The 18960-nt window shown below is 49.0% G+C and overlaps 1 protein-coding gene and 1 long non-coding RNA gene across 3 annotated transcripts; one reads left to right on the forward strand and one right to left on the reverse strand.

The window, feature by feature from the left end:
• Window positions 1-127: 127 nt before the first annotated feature.
• Window positions 128-5188, reverse strand: CTSF (cathepsin F). 2 transcript variants are annotated; one of them, XM_019737929.2, is made up of 14 exons: window positions 4890-5188; window positions 4576-4674; window positions 4212-4296; window positions 4062-4123; window positions 3815-3890; window positions 3059-3172; window positions 2796-2941; window positions 2612-2708; window positions 2452-2532; window positions 1599-1718; window positions 1455-1519; window positions 1253-1343; window positions 780-838; window positions 128-697 (listed from the first exon to the last, which is right to left on the reverse strand). In XM_019737929.2, the coding sequence occupies exons 1-14, from the start codon at window positions 5097-5099 to the stop codon at window positions 623-625; spliced, it is 1380 nt and encodes a 459-aa protein (XP_019593488.2). In that variant the 5' UTR covers window positions 5100-5188; the 3' UTR covers window positions 128-622. The 2 variants fall into 2 exon arrangements, with proteins under 2 accessions (XP_019593488.2, XP_074192838.1); XM_074336737.1 differs by lacking the exons at window positions 1253-1343; window positions 1455-1519 and adding an exon at window positions 1109-1213.
• A 10215-nt stretch (window positions 5189-15403) lies between these two features.
• On the forward strand, window positions 15404-16431 carry LOC141572291 (uncharacterized). Its single transcript, XR_012497641.1, has 2 exons — window positions 15404-15700; window positions 16187-16431. It is a non-coding gene; the product is annotated as an uncharacterized LOC141572291 (long non-coding RNA).
• The last annotated feature ends 2529 nt before the right edge of the window (window positions 16432-18960 follow it).

An 18960-nucleotide genomic window follows, 5' to 3' on the forward strand; every position in this document is an offset into this window, starting at 1 on the left:
CTTTTGCTTCCTGAAGTAGAAGCTGGGCCCTCAGGCTCCCGGGCAGGATAAGCTGCCTGACCTTGACCCTCCAGGGGTCCCCCCATGACCCCTCCTTGCCCTCAGGGACTGAGTCTTCACAGCACACTGGAGCTCAGGACACCTCTTTATTGCTGTTAGAAAAGGGTTGTTACAACAGTTTGTCTAGACATGGAAGGGAACACTGTCCCCAAACCCAGGCGGACCAGAATTGATAGCTTGAGACAGAAGGAAGCCGGGGCAGGAAGCCAGAGCCTGCTGAGGACAAGCTGGATTTAAGGCCACAATATCTGCTTCCCTCCTGCTCCTTGCCCGAGCCCAGGGTTCCTGCCCCGGCTTCAGCTGCCCAGACATCACCCTTCACCCCAAGGCCATCTTAGCGACCACAATTCAACAAAGGTGCAACTGGAGAACTTCAGAGTGGGAGTGGGGGGAAGGGGGAAGGGCTGTACCCCTGGTCCAGTGCCCTTTGCTCACCCTAAGGTACCCGGTGCCCCTCCCTCAGCCGGCCGTGCCTCCTGGGGAGGGGCCTGGATACACAGCTGGCCATGCCTCCTGGGGAAGGGGCTGCTCTAGTCAGCGCCAGGTCCTGAGCTGGATCGCCTCAGTTCACCACCGCCGAGCTGGCCATGATGTTCACACCACAGGCCCCGGACCCACGATGCAAGTAGTAGTAACCCTGGGAGAGGGCAGGGGTTTCGGTGAGGGCACGAGGGCAGGCTGCGGGTGGGAGGGCCAGGGGCCAAGCAGGCATCACTCACCTCCTCGCCCCAGTCAGTGCCCCAGCTGTTCTTGATGGCCCAGAAGGGAATGGCAGAGCCTGGGAAGCAGTGCAGAGTAGGGAGTCAGGGGCCCCCAATTCTCCACCAGTGCCCCAAGCACTCTGCACTCTTCAAACATCTGCTGTGGGCCTACTGTGTGATTAGGAAAAGAGCAGGAAAAAAGACAGGCCGACCTACCACCCTTCGGAGACCTGGTGTGGCTCTGAGGCTTGGAGAGGGCACCCACCCACCCGCATCTAGCAGGCTATTCATCTGTACAGTTCAACCGCCTCCACTTTCCTGTCCATAGAGGGGCTGGATGATCCCACCTGGCCCATAGCCAGAGGCAGGGGTGAGGACAGGGTTCCTAGGGCTTCCCCAGACTTCCCCCACTAGAGGTCCTGAAATGCTGTGGTCCAACCTCTGTCTGTGACCTGGGGGAGATAGGCAGAGTGGGGGTCAGCAGAACTCACGGTTGCCGTAGCCCACGAGCAGCACAGCATGGTCAATGAACCAAGGGCTGCAGAGGGGCCGCAGTGGGCGGGAGATCCCATGGCGGTAGAACTGGTAGGAGAGAATAAGCAGTAGGAGCGAACTCCAAGGAGAAGTGAAGGAGGAGCCAGCAAGAAAAGAAGCTGGGGCAGTGGGGCTGGGGCAGCGGGGCTGCGGCCTTACCTGCATGCCAAAGGCGTTGATGGCGACAGAGACGGGGCCCTTGTTGGCCAGCCAGGCCGCCAGCTCTGACACGGGAGGGGCAGCGTCAGGAGCATCCAGGCCCCCGCCCCTCCTGGCCTGTCCTCACCCCCACCTCTCACTCACTTTGCTCATTCTGGCTTAGCTCCACTGAGTCATTGATGTAGACCTTGACCTTCTCTGCAGAGAAGTTGCAGGTCTGCAAGTGGCCATGGTAGCTGTAGTCGTCCTCTGTCTCCAGCCCTCCTGGGGAATAGTGGGGGGCAGATTGGGGAGTAGAGAAAAGGTGGACCCCTATTACTATACACTTGTCTTCTCCTGGCCAGAGGCTGTGCTAAGCCCCTTATCCACCCCAGGCCGCCACAGGCCATTCTCAGAGGGATGACACAGCTAAGGCTCAGGGGGGTTGAGGAAAGAACCAGCGAGAAATGGGGCACAGATGGAACTCAACTCCCAATTTCTGACTCCTCACTCATCCCAGCTTTCCTGGGATTCTTGACTTTGGCTTGCTTGTGCTGCTCTGACTGTGCTCCCAGGCCAGGTTTCCAGACAAGTCTCTATACAGCCACCTGCCCTCGGCCCTTCATCCTTCTATCCTTCTGCCACTGCTGACTTGAACTGCCAATTTAGGTCAACACCTCTCCTCAAGGGTGAGGTATATTGCTACCTGGTTAGGAACGTTCTAGAAATACAGACCTCCAAGTAGCGAGAATACCAAGACTCCCTGTTAGGCACCAGGAACTTTACACATATTTCCTTACTTGATACTCAAGGCAATCCTACAAGGTGGGCATGAGCCCCATTTCACAGATGAGGCAAATGAGGCTCTGAAAGCTGACTTGCCCAAGAGTCAGCCTGAAGACTTGAATACTCCCATGCTCACAGGACTCCCATGCTCATGTCTCTCCCTCTCATAAAGGGACCTCTTGTGGAGGGAGAAGTGGCTTCTGCTGCCCCTCCTGACCCCCTCAATGCATACCCAGAGTCTTTATGGCCGAGTAGGCATTGGAGGGTAAGCCGCCCAAGCAGGCCTTGTCCACTTTGTCACAGTCCACGAGCTCTAGGAGACAGAAGGCCAGTTCCCAGGAGCCCTGTGGAGGGGCTGGGCTGGGGACAGGGAGGTAGAGCAGTAGGCTCACCCTGTTCAGAGAGGGAGAGCAGGTCCCCGTGTTTCAGGAACCACTGGCCCTCCACGTTGCCCGTGACTGAGAAGGCCCAGCAGGAGCCACACATGCCCTACAAGAGACAGGCAGAGTCAGGCTGGGTCCCTTCCCAACCGCAGGGCAATTCTCGCGTCCCACCCTCACTTCTGATGGGTCCAACCTGGTTCTTGACTTTGGTGACAGCCCCCTTGTCCCTCCAGTCCCACTCAGGTGGGGCAGGGTCGTTGATGGACTTGGCTAGGCGCATCTTCTTTCTGGGCTCCTCTTTCAGGAGGGGATTCAGGTAGATGGTTCGGAACTCCTCCTCTGTGGGCAGAGGTGGGCAGGGGATGGGGCGGGGGAGAGTATTCTAAGCCAGCCCTGGCCGGGGGCCTTGGGAGGAGGCCCCGTCTCTTCCATGAGAGCTCTTGCCACCACCCCTACCTGTGAGGTCACTGAACTTGGTGACCCCATACTGAGCTGTGCCACGGTCCAGGGCCTGGATCTTCTGCGCTCGCACCATGTTATTGACAAAGACGGACATGCGCCACTGGGCTTCTGAGAACCAAGGAGCAGGAGAGGAGGGGCTGGGACCCCAGGCAGATGATAAAAGGAGGGGCATGTGGGGCTAACAGGCAGAGGTTTCCCTGGGGAGTAGGTGGGCTCTGGAAGCTCTTTTCAAGGACAGAAACCTGGGGCGGGTAGGGATGGGGGGCCAGACCTGCAAGTGATAAGAGTGGGAGGTGTGATCAACTTTTGGGGCCAAAATGGGGTGATGACTTTCTCAGGTGTGAAGGCAGAATGGGAACTCCAAAGGGAAGCTCCAGACAGGAGGTCATAGGGAAGGCCACCATGTCAGGGGACCTCCAGCAGAGGAAACTGGCCTTTGCCCCACCCCACTCTACCCAGAAAGATGGAGGCCCATGGTTTCCTCTACCCAGAAAGATGGAGGCCCATGATTTCCTCTACCCAGAATGATAGAGGCCCATGGTTTCTGACCAGGAAAATCAGACAGGATAAGGGGCCAGGTCTCTGAGGTGGCTGCCCAGTCCTGGGAGGCTGGGCAAGAATGTGAGGATTTAGGGGTCCTTGAAAGGATGCACTACCTCTTCTGTCCTTCCCCTCCCCAACACCAAGGTGCCACATTGGAGAAAGGCCTTGCTCTGACAGGGACAGGTATAACCAAGGCTGAGTCCTCACCCTCCTTTGTTTCATATGTCCGGTTATAGGTGGTGACAAAGTCCTTGAAGATCGAAGCCATCTTCATAGAAAGGTCCTGGAAAGGCAGCGGGGCCTTTATAAGGAGTCCTTGTCAGACTGACCAGGGAGCCCCAGGCTAGGGTGAGGGGACAAGAGGGGAACAGGGCAGCAGCCAACGAGAGAGAGAGAGAGAGAGAGAGAGAGAGAGAGAGAGAGAGAGAGAGAGAGAGAGAGACAGGCTCCTCACCTTGGGCAGGGGGTCCATGTTCAACAGTGGAAGGAATGAACTGAAAGTCTCATTTCTGTCATCTGGATAGGATTGGAACAAGAAATCAAGGCTGAAGCCTGAATGAAGTCTGATCTGGGCTAGCCCAGCACCCTGGGGCTGTCCCAGCACCTGTAATCTTGGTATCCACTGGGCCACAGTCCCGCCTCAGCAGCATGTGTTTTCCCAGCTCATCGAGGATTTCGAAGGTGCAGAGCTGAAGGTAGAGAAGGAAACCAGTCTGGGGTCCTTGGCTAGATGGAGCTGGAGGCTCCTCAGATGACGATCACCCCCAAGGCAATCAACCCCACAGTAGAGTGAGGCACTGCCAGCATCCGGACACCCTCCCTTTAAAGCATGGTCTCTGGCCTCCAGGGCCGGGGAAGTAACCTGGGTATCTATTGCCTCAGATCCCTTCCTTTTGGCTTGACCCATCTTCCCAAGTGCTGCCAGACTCAGCCAGGGGGCAGGCAACTGAGGAAGTCCCATCACTCACCAGAGTTTTCTTAGACACAGGGAGCTGACACACCATGGGGTCATTGCAGGGCGGCTCCTCCAGCGTCGCCTTCAGGGAGTACAGCGACCCCCGGCCCGTCTGGATGTAGGGGCGGGTGGGGTGGGTGAGGCGGGCACAGCCACGCCCTCTTCAGCCCGTTTTCCATTGGCCCCACAGCCCCACCGCACCTCCTCTCCTTCCCCAATCACCAGACGTTCGTGTCGCAGCTGTCCAGAGCCCCCACCCCAAGTCTCGGCCTAAGTTCCCATCCCTCGGACGACGGCCCCGCGCCCCCGCCCCTGGTGCATCCTCACCCGACGGACGCGACCGCGCACGGCTCCCAGCGCGGCCCGCGCCCCCGCAGCCCGACCGCGGTTGTACATCTCCAGGGCGAAGCGGGCGGGCCCCAGCAGCTCCGAGGACGCGGCCTCCCAAGACTGAGCACCAGCGGCTCGGCCGGGCGGGGCTGAGGAAGCGCCCGGGAGCAGCCCCAGCAAAGACAACAGGGGCAGCCAGGGAGCCATGGCGAGGGTGAAGCCAGCGGCCAGGACGAACCGACTGACAGACGCGCTGACTAACCGACAGGGCGGAGCAACCCCGCGGCCAGAGGCCTGCGTCCGCCAATGGGCACCGCCCCAGGGCGCCTGCGCACTCGCTTGTTTACGCGAGGCACGTGGGGCGCGCTGGCAGCGCTGGACTGGACCCAGCTCAGCGGTGCAGAAGCGCGTCTGCGAGCGCGTGGCCCGAGCCCCAGCCTTGGAATAATCCTCCTAGGTCTTGGAGCTGATGTTTCGGGAGGGGAAAGGACGTTGGCCTGCGAATAAAAATAATATTTATTGCATGTTTATTATGTGTTACGCGTTAATCGTCGTAGCAATCCTGTGAAGATGTGATCCCAATTTAATAATTGTGGAACTAGAAGCTCAGAGAGATTAAGTGGTTTACCAAACATCTGATAAGTGATAGAGCCGGGCTTGAACCCAAGGAGTTGGCCTCAGAGCCTGGGTTTACAAACTCGATCCCTCTTTGAGGCCCCTCTTCTCATCAGCAAAATGGCAGATGATATTCCCTGGACTGGTAGTGCCTCAGGCTGTTGGAAGCTCAAAACACAACCATGCAAACAAACGGAACCATGCAAGCATTCGGTTCTCAGGGCCCAGTAAGAGGAGGCATGAACAGTTATTAGGCATAGTGCTGCCTACTGGAGTTCACAATCTAGTGGAGTGACAGATGAGAAAAAAGAAAGAAATTTTCCAGTTGGGGGAGAGGAAACAGGGAAGAGAGAGTTTAAGGGAATTGGGGAAATTAGAGAAGTGGATGGAGAGTTAGTTTGGGATTAGATAGTAGGAAGAACTGATATTAAAGATTATTGAGTCCAAACCTGACTTTTTACAGCAGCAGAGGGCTAGAGAGGTTTAGTGCCTTTCTAGCTACTCAGAATTAGTGCTGAGGCCAGCTCTGAGCTCCCAGCTGAGATCTGAGAGGGGAGGGCCTGTGGGATTCTGACTGATGCTGATCTCTCCCTGCTTGTTCCCTCCCCAGTTTAAGCTCCTTGAGGCTTCCCTCCTCTCTCTTACAAGAGACAGCCCAGATCCGTAATGTGGCTCCTAAGGCCCCTTAAGATCCAGTCTAGCCCTGGTCCTCACCCCATGTTCACTTGACACTCGGTCTCACTCTATTTGCATCTCCTCAGAAATTCAAGCTCTTGCACAACTCAGAAACTTCACACTGCTCTTCCCTTGGCCAGACACTTTTTAGCTCTCAGTTTGGAGGTCACTTCCTCAGGAAAGCATCCCTGACTTCCCTCCTCACCCACCTCCCCATTGCCCCTGGCTGGGCTCCTGGGTGCTTCCTCTGGATGCCTAGCCCCATGAACTTCCTCTCACACTGAACTGCAATTTCCTGTTCACTGTACATGTCTTCCACTAGGTCAGGAGTTTGTTAGGTCAGGGACCTTATTGTCCTGTTCACTGCTGTTTCCTCAGTGCCTGACAGACTTAACACCTGCTTGATAACTGTTTGTTGAATGAATTAATGACTCTCTTGGCATGCTCTGGAGTGGACGTGATGTCACCCAACTGGTGTTTAATTCATAGCTTCACTTTCTAGAAGGATAAAGGCTGTGACTGTGATCCTCATGTCCTGGCAGAAGAATCTCAGAAATGCCCACCATCACCCAGGACCCCTACCTGTGTCTGTGGAAGGTCACATACCCATGCTCACACACTTTGTCTCCTAAAGATCTGAAGAGGAATGAATTTTTCAAAGGGATTTCTAAGGCTCCTGCCAAGACAGCAGACTTTTCCTAGATCTGGGTTTCCAGAGACCCATGTTGGCATCATTTTTGGCCTTAATGAGAAACAGTGAGATACAGTTTTCTAACTTGACTCCCCAAGATAAAAGAAATCTTTTTCTGGGACTGGAAGATCAGAGACAGATTAGAAAAGAGGGTAAAATCGCAGGCTTTAGAATCAGACTGACTGACCTGGGTTCTGATTCTGGTTCTGCCATTTCAAATTGGCTGTGTGACTATGAGCTAGTTACTTCCCCTCTCTGCACCTTTTTGTAGAAATAGGAAGAGGAATCTACCTCATTTATCACATCAGTTCTAACTTTCTAGCAAAACAAAAACAGAAAACACTTGCAGAGAAGTTCCTAAAGGGAAAGATGGGAGCCCAGGTCTTTGCAAGGGCCCTGAAAGAGAAGAAAGCCAATAAAGCAAAGCTGAGGCAGCTGGGCTTTAACATACCCTGGAGGTCTCAAAGAGGGATCTACTGTCCCTGGAAATTTGGACTTGGAAATTTGTAGGAGCACTTTTGGTTATCATATTAACGAGGCTCTTCTGGTCCTTAGCAGACAAAAGCAGAGATGCTAGACATCCTTCAATATTTAGGACAGTCCTACATTACCGAGAATTGTTCCGTGTCCTGCACAACTTTCTAATGTCCCACTAGTCATTTACAGAAGTGGAAAAACCTGTTTATAATGATCTTCACAAAAAGCCTTAACTCTGTTATGTATGTAAAAACATAACATTATGTGCACAGTATTAGCATACACTCAATTTTCCAGGAATGCTACTGACGTGAAAATCAAGGGAAGAATTTTTCTTGTATGAGTTCAGGTCTTTACAAAGGATATTTACCATTTCAGAAGCTCATGTCTCTGAAGGCAACGTGCCTGTATGAGTCCATATTTGGAGCAGTCCCAGTTCATGACAATCACTTCATTATGTCTTCTAGTGTGAGCGTGAGCAGGCATGTACATGTGGAAATGCAGATTTCATTTTATTTTTCCTTGATTTTTAAAATTATGTGGGTCAATAGGATATTATCTATGAACTGCATTTCATTCATTTAACAATTGACCGAGTGCCTACTATGCATCAGGCACAATCTAGATTCTAGAGGGTGTGAGGAGGCATTGTAAAATATTTGTTAAAATGGCATGTTGGATCTGACATAGTTGAGATCCACTGGTACGCTGACCTGGGTTTTAAGCCGAACTCCAATACCATCTACTACTATGTGACCTGGGACACATATTTTCACCTCTCTGAACCTCAGCTTCCTTGTAGGGATGTGTGTAGATTACATGAAATTATGCAGCCCTTTGTAACTACTCAATGAATGATAGCTGTCAACATTATTATGTTGATCAATTCCTTTATGGCACAGGTAAAATAACACACTTTTATCTTTCTTAAATAATGCCTCAAACTCCATTACTTATGCCAACCGAGTGTAAATGAACCAGGAGGCTTTGGCTAGAAATAAATGAAAAAGAGTTATTCAAGGGTCTCAGAGTTTGCAAGCTGGAAACACAACTAGGTAATACCCAGAGTGTTTCGGAGAAGAAAGAAAAGCTGAGGGTTCTTAGAGTAAAAAATACATTCTTGAGAAGAATCATTGCTGCATTCTTGGCCTCTGGACTGGTCCGAGATGGTTCCTCTAGATGATGGGTGGTCTGGATAATGGATGTAAGGTGGTCGGATAGTGAACACTCTTTCCTTAGCCTTTCAGGAAGTAATCAGAAGGTTATCTGGAGGTTAGATGTACATCCAGGCATTGATGCAGGACTGGGAAGTTCAAATGTTTAAGCTCCTAGTCTAGTTAAAGCAAGAACAGAATCATTTCCTCATGCCTCAACCTACTTGATTTTAGTAATTTAGCAGCTTGACTATAGAGACTCCATTTTATTTCTTCAGCGCACTCTATTCTTCATCTAGCAATCTTTTTTGAGGCTCCCCCTCTCCCTCCCACCTCTAAGTTGTCTAGAATTCTCAGTAATTTATCAGTTCGAAGGAACCAGCGGTGAGGCTGGTTTCTGAGGGCACAGGCTGGTCTGACCTCTTTACCCGCCAAGCCTGGGAACTGGAGTCCGGAGACCATTACCGTTTGACTTCTTGCCGCCACACGGTGGCGCTGTTGAGGCTTGGTCCTCCTGCCCCTTCCGAGTGTCCTCCCAAGCCCTAAAAGAACTCGAGGGGCGCTCTCTCGGTGCCCTCTCACCTCCCACGCAGCCACTGACCTCCAAACCGCAACTGCTGGACTACGGAGGCAGGGACAGAGAAGACTGCAGCATCGCTGGACGAAAATCAGCCCTAATCTACATCCTGTACATGCAACTAAAAATTAAAATGGAGAGACCTGGCCTCTGAGCTTCACAACACCTACTTGACATCAACTCTTGGATCTCAAATTGAGCCCAAACTGCATATTGTTTTCACCCCCAACACACTTCAGGAATCCCCCATGTCTGTTACCCCAGTGGTATCATATACCACATGGCATCACTATTACCACAGTCGTTCACTCCAGAAACCTGAATTGTCCTTGATTCTTCTCTTTCCTTCATGTCCCACATCTAAACCATCTCTAAGCCCTCCAGATTCTACCTCCTGATGTCTCCCAAATTCCCACGGCCACCACTCATGGGCAAGCCACCATCATTGTTTGCTTGACTGGATTCACTCTTGCCTCCAATAATCTACTCTCCACGCAGCAGAGGGACCTCCTTGAATGCAAACTGGACAGTTGTGGGTAGTGATGATGCGCAAACTAGATTCCCTTTCAGGAATGGACCTGGTATCCAGCTACTGGGAGTGCTGCCCTCTGCTGTCAGTCGTCAGTCCCCGCCCCCTCCCCAGTGGGGGGTTTGCCTTAGCTAAAGAGTCATGCCCCCTTCCCCCATGAGCTGCATCTAATTACAAATCTAAAGGGCCATCCCAGCTTCAGAACTTCCGGGTCAGGGGATGTGTCCACTGAGACTGCATGGCAGCTCAACTTCTCCTGCCCAGTGTTGCTTCCTTCCCTTCTCTTCCCTGGGTGTTAACCCTGAGAGCCCTCCCTAACAGATCTCCTGCCTGCCAATCTCCATCTCAGGTCAGAATCTGTTTCCCAGAAAGTCCAATCCATGACAGACCATGCGACACCCTGCACTTAGAACAAAATTCAAACTGCGTATCATGGCCTGTAAGGCTGGGCACCACTGGGTCTCTGCCCTCCTCTCTGAACTCATCTCATGCCTCTCTCACTGCCCTTCGCTATGCCCCTGCCACAGTGACCCCCTTCCTGTCCACAAACTAAGCGCTTTCCTGTTTCAGGAACTTTGCATTAACTGTTCCCTTTGCCTGGGGAGACTTCCCCTTTCTGTAGGGGTCATGTTCCTTGACAGCTGTCCAGTCTCAGCCTAAATGCTATTTCTTCAGAGTAAGGACCACTCATCTAAAGGAGCCCCCCTCCCTCTATCTCAGAACACTGTATCTTTCAGCACTTATACTCTGTCCTTATTTTGCTTATTCCCACTGGACTGTAAACTTCTGAGACCAAAGACCTTGACTGTCTTACCTCCTCTGTTTCTATTCCTGGGATGCTTGACCTTCCAGGCCATTTTCTCCATCAGACACCAGAGGCCTCTGAGCTTTCCAGGGGCTGTGATAATGTTGGAGACGGGGGAAAAAATTGAGTCTAAAATTTTTCTATTTTTTCAAAATAGAAATTGCTATGTACTTAATTCAATTCCTACAGGATAAAGTCATTTTATGCTTCGTGGAGAGCTCCTTAATCACCAGAGCCTGGTTCCTCTGAGCTAGTGGCCTCTAAGACTCTGAGAGATTGAGTAAGTGGTCTAAAGTCTACAATGAATTGCCCCCAAAGCCTGTGCTCTTTCCTCTGCATCATGCAATCCACACTGGGCTCCCGACTATCGACTATCGGTGCCTCATCTCCTCATCTATAAAATAGGGGCTAATGTTGGTCTTTACGCAGGTTGTTGTGAAGAATAAAGGAGTTAATGCCTGAAATACCCTTGCAGCGGCCTGACATGTAGTAAACTCTTCAAAATATTAGCTGTTTTTGAGGAATAGGGTGAAGAAATAAAATGGAGTCACTATAGTCAAACTGCTAAATTACTAAACTCAAGTAGGTTGAGGCACAAGGAAATGATTCTGTTTTTGCTTTAACTAGTCTGGGAGCTTAAACTTTTGAACTTTTCAGTCCTGAGTCAATGACTGGATGTACATCAGACCTCCAGATAACCCTCTGATTACCACCGAAGGACTAAGGAAAGAGTATTCACTATCCTGACCACCTGACACCCGGTATCCAGATCACCGGTCATCTAGAGGAACCATCTCAGACCAATCCAGAGGCTAAGAAGGCAGGACTGGTTCTTCTCAAGGATGTACTTTTTACTCTAAGAAAGAACTCAGCTCTTCTCTCTTCCTCGGAACACTCTAGGTATTGCCTAGTTGTCCTTCCGGTTTGCAAACCCTAAGACCCTTGAATAAATCTTTATTGTTTATTTCTGGCCAAAGCCTCCTCTTTTTGAGTTTGTTTGACATTGTTATTGTAGTTGTTATTATATCATGAATCCCTCACACTTTTGTGAGTAGCTTCCATTGAATTGTTTATCCCTGGCCAGGATATACCTGATGATCCCTGTCTCAGGTAGCTCGGATTGCCATAACAAGACCACGAACTAGTGGCTTATACTACAAACGTGTATTTCTCACAGTCTTAGAGGCTGGTAAGTCCAAGATCAAGGCGCCTGCAGATTCAGTGTCTGGTGAAGGCCCTTTTTCCTTGTTTGCCATGAACCGCTTTCTTGCTGTATCCTCATATGGTGGAGAGACAGCGGGCTCTGGTCTCTCCCACTTTTTATGAGGGTGGGGGCCCCAATCTCATGACCTCATTTCACCCTAATCACCTCCCAAAGGCCCCACCTCGGAACCCCATCATTTGGGGGTTAGGGCTTCAATATATGAGTTTTGGAGGGACACACACATTCAGTCCACAGCCATGCCTAACTCAGTGGTATTAGGTGAACTTTGTTTTTAGTGATTAATAGCTTTTTGTTTTTTAAGTGCAACTTTGGTAAAATTTTTAACAAATCACTTCTATACATATTTTAGGCCAGATTGATAGTTTCCAGCTAAAACAGCCTAGAAAAGGACAGATTTGAGACATCAGGGCAACTACACTAGACATGCATATACAGATATGCTCTTCAAGTAGGATTCCGATCTTCAGCAGAATTTCTGTGGCGTCTAATAGAAAAAAAAGTTTGCCTTCCGTGGATCTCCACTTGGGTGCCCTGCAGGCACCCCAGACATAACCTTTTCAGGGCTGAATTCATCATTTTCCCCCACCTCCATTGCACCCCATTCCCACCGAGCCCTCCATCTTCCCATTCTGTGTCGCGCTCCACCAGAGCAAGACATACAGGAGGCGTCCTTGACTCTCTTCCCTCATTCCCACCCAGTCAGCACCAAGCGCTGCCAAGTATGCCTCCCTCCATGCTCTTCACCCCACTGCAGAGGCTCAGCTCCCGCTGTGGCAGCCTCCAGCCTGGCAGCCTCCTGACTGTCACCCACGGTGCAGCCAAGTGTCACCTCTCTGACTAAAGCCTGTTAAAACCCCATTATTTCTCAGACCTAATTCCCAAGCAATCTCCACCTGGTTTTCTCCACTCCAGCCACACTCCTCAGATCCAACAGGCACACACCCATCTCAGGGCTTTTGCACTTAGTCCGGCCTAGAATGTTCTTTCCCTGGATGTCACACAGCCCTTCCCACTCTTCCCAGTGTTTTTTTCCAAATACCCCCTCCTCTAATCCCACTATTTAAAATCACCACTCTCTGCCTTTTCTATTGCCCTTTTTTGCTTTTTTCCCCACACTATGTGTCACTATTTCACATACTATTTGTTTTACCTGAATGACTGTTTGTCTCCCCCAGCGGGACACGAGGGATCCTAGTCTGTATTGTTCAGCGTGGCATCCTTGGCACCTAGACCAGCACCTGGCACAGAGTGGGTGCTCTGTGCTATTTGTTGATGAATACAGGGCTTCCCACCGCCTGCAGGACTAAGCCCAAACTCGACCTGACCCCGCCCCCCCTTCCAGCCTCCCCAGTTCCAGGAACTGTAAAGGCTGGTTAAGGCCAAAGTGTGTGTAGTTCTTCCACATACAACATGCCCATCTTCCTTTGCTCCTTTGTTCATCTCTTCTTCTTTCCTCTGTCACCACATACCTGACAATTCCCACTCAACCTTCTAGACTCTAGGCCCCCTCTTGGGTGTGGCCCCCTCCAAGAAGCCCACCCATCCCTGGCTCTGTTGAATGTCCCTTTTGGGGGCTCCCACTGTACCTTTCCTTTGCCATATTATTGAAATTACTTTCTCCACTAAACCTTAATCTCCTTGGCAACAGGGGTGGGGTCTCTGGTTTCCCCACCCCCCTCTCCGAAGCAGAGTGTCTGACGCCCAGAAGGAGCACGTGTGCTCTGGGCCTACAGGAAGAAGGATGTGAGCTTCAGAGTCACGGCTGGGAATCAAGCTGGTGGGGAGAAAACCTTATTTCCTCAGGGTACAGGCAATAATGAAAGCCAAAAATGAGAGCTTATTCTGCTTCTTCCCAGGGGCCTCAGCTGGGCAGACTTGTTTTCTGTATTTTATGATAAAATACCCTGTCATGGTTAAGAGCATGTACTTGGAGTCAGACCTCTGGGTCACATTCCAGATTCTACCATGTTCCTAGCTGTGTGACCTTGGGTAAGTTACGTAACCATTCTGTGCCAGTTTCCTCATCTGGACCTTGAAATAATAGTAGCAGTACCTATCTTATTGCATTCCCATGATGATTAAATGAATTACTGCATGTAAAAAGTTTAGAACTGAGCCTGGCACTTAGTAATTACTATATAGGTATTAACTAATATGATTTAAATTGCCTTTCAAAATAAGTTTAAAAAGCGAGTCAACATAAAGAAGTGTTTGGTAAACGATCAGATAAGGAAAAGGTGGGCCAAACACAGAAACCATAAGGCTAAGAGGGCTGTAAGCTTAGCGAGTCAGAAACACCTGGGCTCAAATCCGGTTCTTGCCGGCACCTGTGTGCCTTTGGCACTTGGCTTCTCTGCCCGTCTCAGCTTCTCAGAGTGGCCAGGCCAGATCACCAAAAGCCAATCGGCTTGTTCAGCAGCTCGATGACCAATTGGCAGAATTACCAACTTTTTTTTTTCTTTTTTTAATCAAGTTGTAGTTTTACCTCTGGCCTTGCCCTTGACATTTTGTAAGCAAACAAGCATTCCTTGTCAACCAACACTTCTGCCACTTCTACTGCTCCTGCCCTAGCAACTGCTCAGTCCCTGATCCAACGTGTCCCACTGCTCCTACTCCCACCCTCACTACTGTCTTTGTCCCCATCTCTGCCCCTCCTCTACTTAAAAACATATGTAAATAGGGTCAGCCAGGCCTTTTCTGGGCGTTCATGGTGCCAAACTATTTTCATAATACTGCTGAGACAATATTTGCCTTTTCTACCCTCACTCTCTCCTGAGCAGAGCGTTTTTCAGGGGCTACATGGCCTCTGATATTGCAATGGATGTATGCAGAAACAGGTAATCCAGTTGTCTGTCTTCTACTAGGCCAGACATTAAAGAGATTTGCAAAAGAGTAAGACAGCTTCACTTTACTACACTTTTTTGTTTTGTTTTGAAAGCTTTTTTTTTTTTTTTTTAACTTTTTATTTATTTCAAGTGTGTTTCTCCAGGCCCCATCAGCTCCAGGTCAAGCAGTTGCCTCTTTCCAGTTGTGGAGGGCGCAGCTCACAGCGGCCCATGCAGGAATCGAACCGGCAACCTTGGTGTCATGAGCATCGTGCTCTAACCAACTGAGCCAACTGGCTGCCCCTGAAAGTTATTTTTTATAAAAATATATTATTTTGGTTAGCATATAGTGGGATTAATGTTACTTTAAATAACTAATAAGTGTATTCTACATATGCAAATGAATGAGCCATTCCTTTAAAGTTGTAGCAAACAGGGAAGATATTGGGCTTTTATGAGCTTGGGCTCTGCCCCAGCCAATCATCCCAGACCAGATTTAAAGTATTGTCCGACAGCCTCTGGATCTAGGGCAGGCGCAAAACTAAAACTCCACACAAATCCTCAGTAATTTAGAGAATCAATTTTCATCCAGTTATCCTAGAGGCCCATTTCCCCAAAGGGAGCTAACAGTGCCTTCTCTTTCTTTGCAAGACTGTTGTAAGGATTAAATGAAATAATATCCTTAAAGCACCTGAGCTCAGTGACACTTAGCAAACAGTTGGTTTTCAATACAACTGAGTCTGCTGGGATGGAACCAGGGGCCTCTGGCTGCCTGGAGGTGTGGGGACAGAGTCCCAAAGAGCAGTTTCCAGGCTCTCGGCCTCATGTGGAAAGGTGCTGGCTCGAGTAGTAGATGGCTATCTGCTGTGGCTGGTTGGCCATCAGCTGCTACCTGGTTAGCCATTAGCCACTAATATAACTGCCGTGGCTACGTTGGTGGGTTGGTTGGTTGGCAGAGAAGTGGACTATGGATTGCGGATCGGATGGCTACTGCTTCCTGTGTCTCCAACCCAGCCACCAGCGAGAATATAGTGGTATGACTCCCCTATCTATGGCTCCATTGGTGCTCCTTTTTGGCCTCACCATATCCTGCATTCTTGTGGGGGAGCGGGACCAGAGTCCCCGCATGACAGGAGGCTTGGCATGGAGCAGGGCCACCACTACAGCCAGACCCCCCAGGGCACAGGAGTTGAAGTTCCCAGACCGGTTTAAGTCGTGACTCCACCACTTCAGAGGCAAGTTACATTCTACTGATTCTTAACTGAATGAACATGAAAAGAACTTTGTAATCAGGAAAATACAGATGAACAGTAGTTATCACTATGATGACATTCACCAAACCCATATAAACAGGATCAGTGGTGGGGGATTGCCCAGCCATGGGTTTAAGTCTGGAACTTGGGGAAAGCTGGTCCCAGGATTAGTTTATTACGCAACGTGCTTTGGAAAATGCTGCACCAAGTTTCCTGTCTTAGTCCTTCTGGGTGTGTTTGCTTTTTGAAGGGGCTGATGCTGTAGCACAGCGATTAGCAAACTACCGCCTGAGGGCCAAATCCGGCTGGCTGCCTGATTTGGAAATAAAGTTTTATGGGAACACAGCCCTGACCATTTACTTATGTATTATCTGTAATTGCTTTCACATGATGAAAGTCAAGTTGAGCCTTGGGACAGAGACCATATTGCTCACAAAGACCAAAACATTTTACCAATTTTTTTTACAGAAAAAGTTTGCCTACCCCTGCTACAGCGTCTCTCACCTGGGTTATGTGTGACTTCTGGAGAATGCAGCAGTATGCCTGGAAAGCCATAATATAAATGCTAAATGTAGCATATCTTTCCAGAGGGCCAGTTTAATTCAAAGATAAGTAATTTCAGGCATCATTTTTATATTAAAACAAGTATGACATATTACGGAGTAGAATGCAAATTTTGCATGAATTTAAAAAATAAAAGACTTTTAAAGAAATTTCTCTCATGCCTTTTTTTTTTTTTTTTCCAAAGATTTTATTGGGGAAGGAAAACAGGACTTTATTGGGGAACAGTGTGTACTTCCGGGACTTTTCCAAGTCAAGTTGTTGTCCTTCCAATCTTAGTTCTGGAAGGCGCATCTCAGCCCCAGGTCCAGTTGTCGCCGCTAGTTGCAGGGGGCTCAGCCCACTATCCCCTGGGGGAATCGAGGAGTCGAACTGGCAACCTTGTGGTTGAGAGCCTGCGCTCCAACCAACTGAGCCATCTGGCCACCCAGGAGTTGAGTGGCAGCTCATGACTTCATTCTAGTTGCGGAGGGTGCAGCTCGCTGTCCCATGTGGGAGTCAAACCTGCAGCCCCGTTGCCCAGAGCTTGTGCTCTAACCAACTGAGCCACCCATCCGCCCTCTCATGCCTTTTAGACCAGCACTGCTTCCCTCTACTCCCTGCCCGGCTCCCCAAGCCCTCAGACCTGATCAAGATGCTTGTTATGTTCCTCCATTCTAAGAAGTACTTAGGTGAAAAAGTTTGGGAAATGCTGTTTTATTGGAAAAACCAAACAAAGTAGAAGTTTATATGCCAGCAAATGGTGAATGGAGGAGATCTGAAGTGTTCACATTACCTGTGCCAGCAGGTGAGGCAGGCCATGTTTAAGAGCTCTCTTACCATATCTCACAGAATCAGTACACCAGGAAGACACATGTAGGCTTCTGGGTCAGAAAGACCTAGGCTTCAGTCCTGGCTCACCAACTTACTACCTTTATGACCCTGGGTAAGTTACTTTACTTACCTGAGCCTTCATTTCCTCAGCTGTAAAATGGAGATTAAAATACATAACCTCACAGGTGGTGAGGAGTCTAAGGAATCATGCAAGGAAAGTGTTCTGCCCAAGGTAATGACTAACGTGTTAGCTAAATTTCCTGAATATACAAAGAGCACTGAAAAACCAAGAAAACAAGATAGTCAAACCAATTGAAAAGTGGGCAAAAGGCATGGGCATTTTACAGAAAAGGAAACATAGCTTTTAAACACGTGAAAGGTAGGTTCACAGCAAAATTGAGAGAAAAAAATAAACATGTGAAAGATGCAACTTCACTCATAAATGAGAACACAACTCAAATAAGATACCAATTTTCACCTACTAGCTGATAAAGATTAAAAATGTGGTAACACTATTATTGAGAGTGGGCAAAGAAGCATAGTCATCCAATGTCGATGACAACGCAAATTGTTACAACCTTTGTGGAGGGTACCCAGTAATATCTATCAAAATTACAAATGCTTATGCTTAGACATAATTCCACTTCCAGGAATTTAAACTATAGAAATAGTTGCAATCCTAAATAGATGAACAAGGACGTTTTTAGAGTGTTGTTTTTGTTTGTAAATGTCCAATAATAAGGGACTAGTTAAATAAAAATACACGGTGTAATACTACATAGCTATCAAAAAGAATAAGGCAGCGCCATGTGTATTGCCATGGAATGAGTTCAAGGCATGGTACGTGAAAACAGCAGCAAAACAGAGGTACAGCATGTTACCACTGGTGTGGTTATAAACATATGCATAGATCATACATACATATATATGCTCATATGCATCGGCTATCTCCGAACTAGTTTATACAAGGGTCTACAAGGCCTTACACAATCTAACCTGCCCCTTGGCACCTTGTCATGAACCCTCTGGCTCATGTCTCTTTGCTTTTCTGACAGCCCAGGCATCCGGTTAATTTAGGACTTTGAAATGGCTGTCAGAAAAGTTGTCGTCTCAGATGTCCACGGGGCTCACTTCTTCCCCTCCTTCAAGCCTTTGTTCAAATCTTACCTTTCCAGTGAGGCCTACACTGACTGCACTAATTAAAACTGTGTCCCTCGCCCTTTGTTTCCTCTTACCCTACCCTACTTGTTCTTTTTTCCACAGTACTTATCACCCTCTAACATTCTATTAGTCAATGTTCTTAGGTACTACGTTTATTGTTTATTGTTTGTTTCCCCCCAGTAGAATGTAAACTCTACAAAGGATAGGGGTCTTTGTTTTGTTTGTGATAGAGACCAGGCAAAAACTACCTAGTAGGTACTCAACAATTATTTGCTGAATAAGGGAAAGATACACACGACACTGGTAACAGTTGTTACCCCAGGAAGGGGAACTGAGATACTGGAGGTAGGGTTAGAAACGAGACTTACTTTCCAGTACATACCCTTGTGTGCTTTGGACCATGTGCTTGTATTCATTGGTAAAAACTTAATAAAAAATGTTTAGCTCTATCAATAGTGTGCTAGAACTGGAAGAAGTGACAACCTGGACCCAAACCCTTCAGCTGACATATGATGGCCCAGGTGCAGAACAGATAAGTAATTTGCCCAAGGTTACACAGCCAGGATTTAAACCCACATCTACTAACTCCAGAGCCCTAGCTGTTAACCATTATGCCACAGAGCCTATCAGCCGATTTAACGTAGCGTGATAGAAATGCCAAAGTATTCCAAAGGTGATGGTGTGCCTCCGTCTGATATTTTCCACTA

The sequence above is a fragment of the Rhinolophus sinicus genome, linkage group LG06, assembly GCF_036562045.2.
Source record: "Rhinolophus sinicus isolate RSC01 linkage group LG06, ASM3656204v1, whole genome shotgun sequence".
In the NCBI taxonomy this organism is placed as follows: domain Eukaryota; kingdom Metazoa; phylum Chordata; class Mammalia; order Chiroptera; family Rhinolophidae; genus Rhinolophus; species Rhinolophus sinicus.

Bases quoted from the DNA above. Each gene is read 5' to 3' on its own strand.
- CTSF (XM_019737929.2), bottom strand. From the start codon at position 5,099: ATGGCTCCCTGGCTGCCCCTGTTGTCTTTGCTGGGGCTGCTCCCGGGC. The intron at 3,173-3,814 runs GTGAGGACTCAG...CTTGGTTCTCAG, and splicing joins GACATATGAAACAAAGGAGG to AAGCCCAGTGGCGCATGTCC. The intron at 698-779 runs GTGAGTGATGCC...GCCCTCTCCCAG, and splicing joins GCACTGACTGGGGCGAGGAG to GGTTACTACTACTTGCATCG.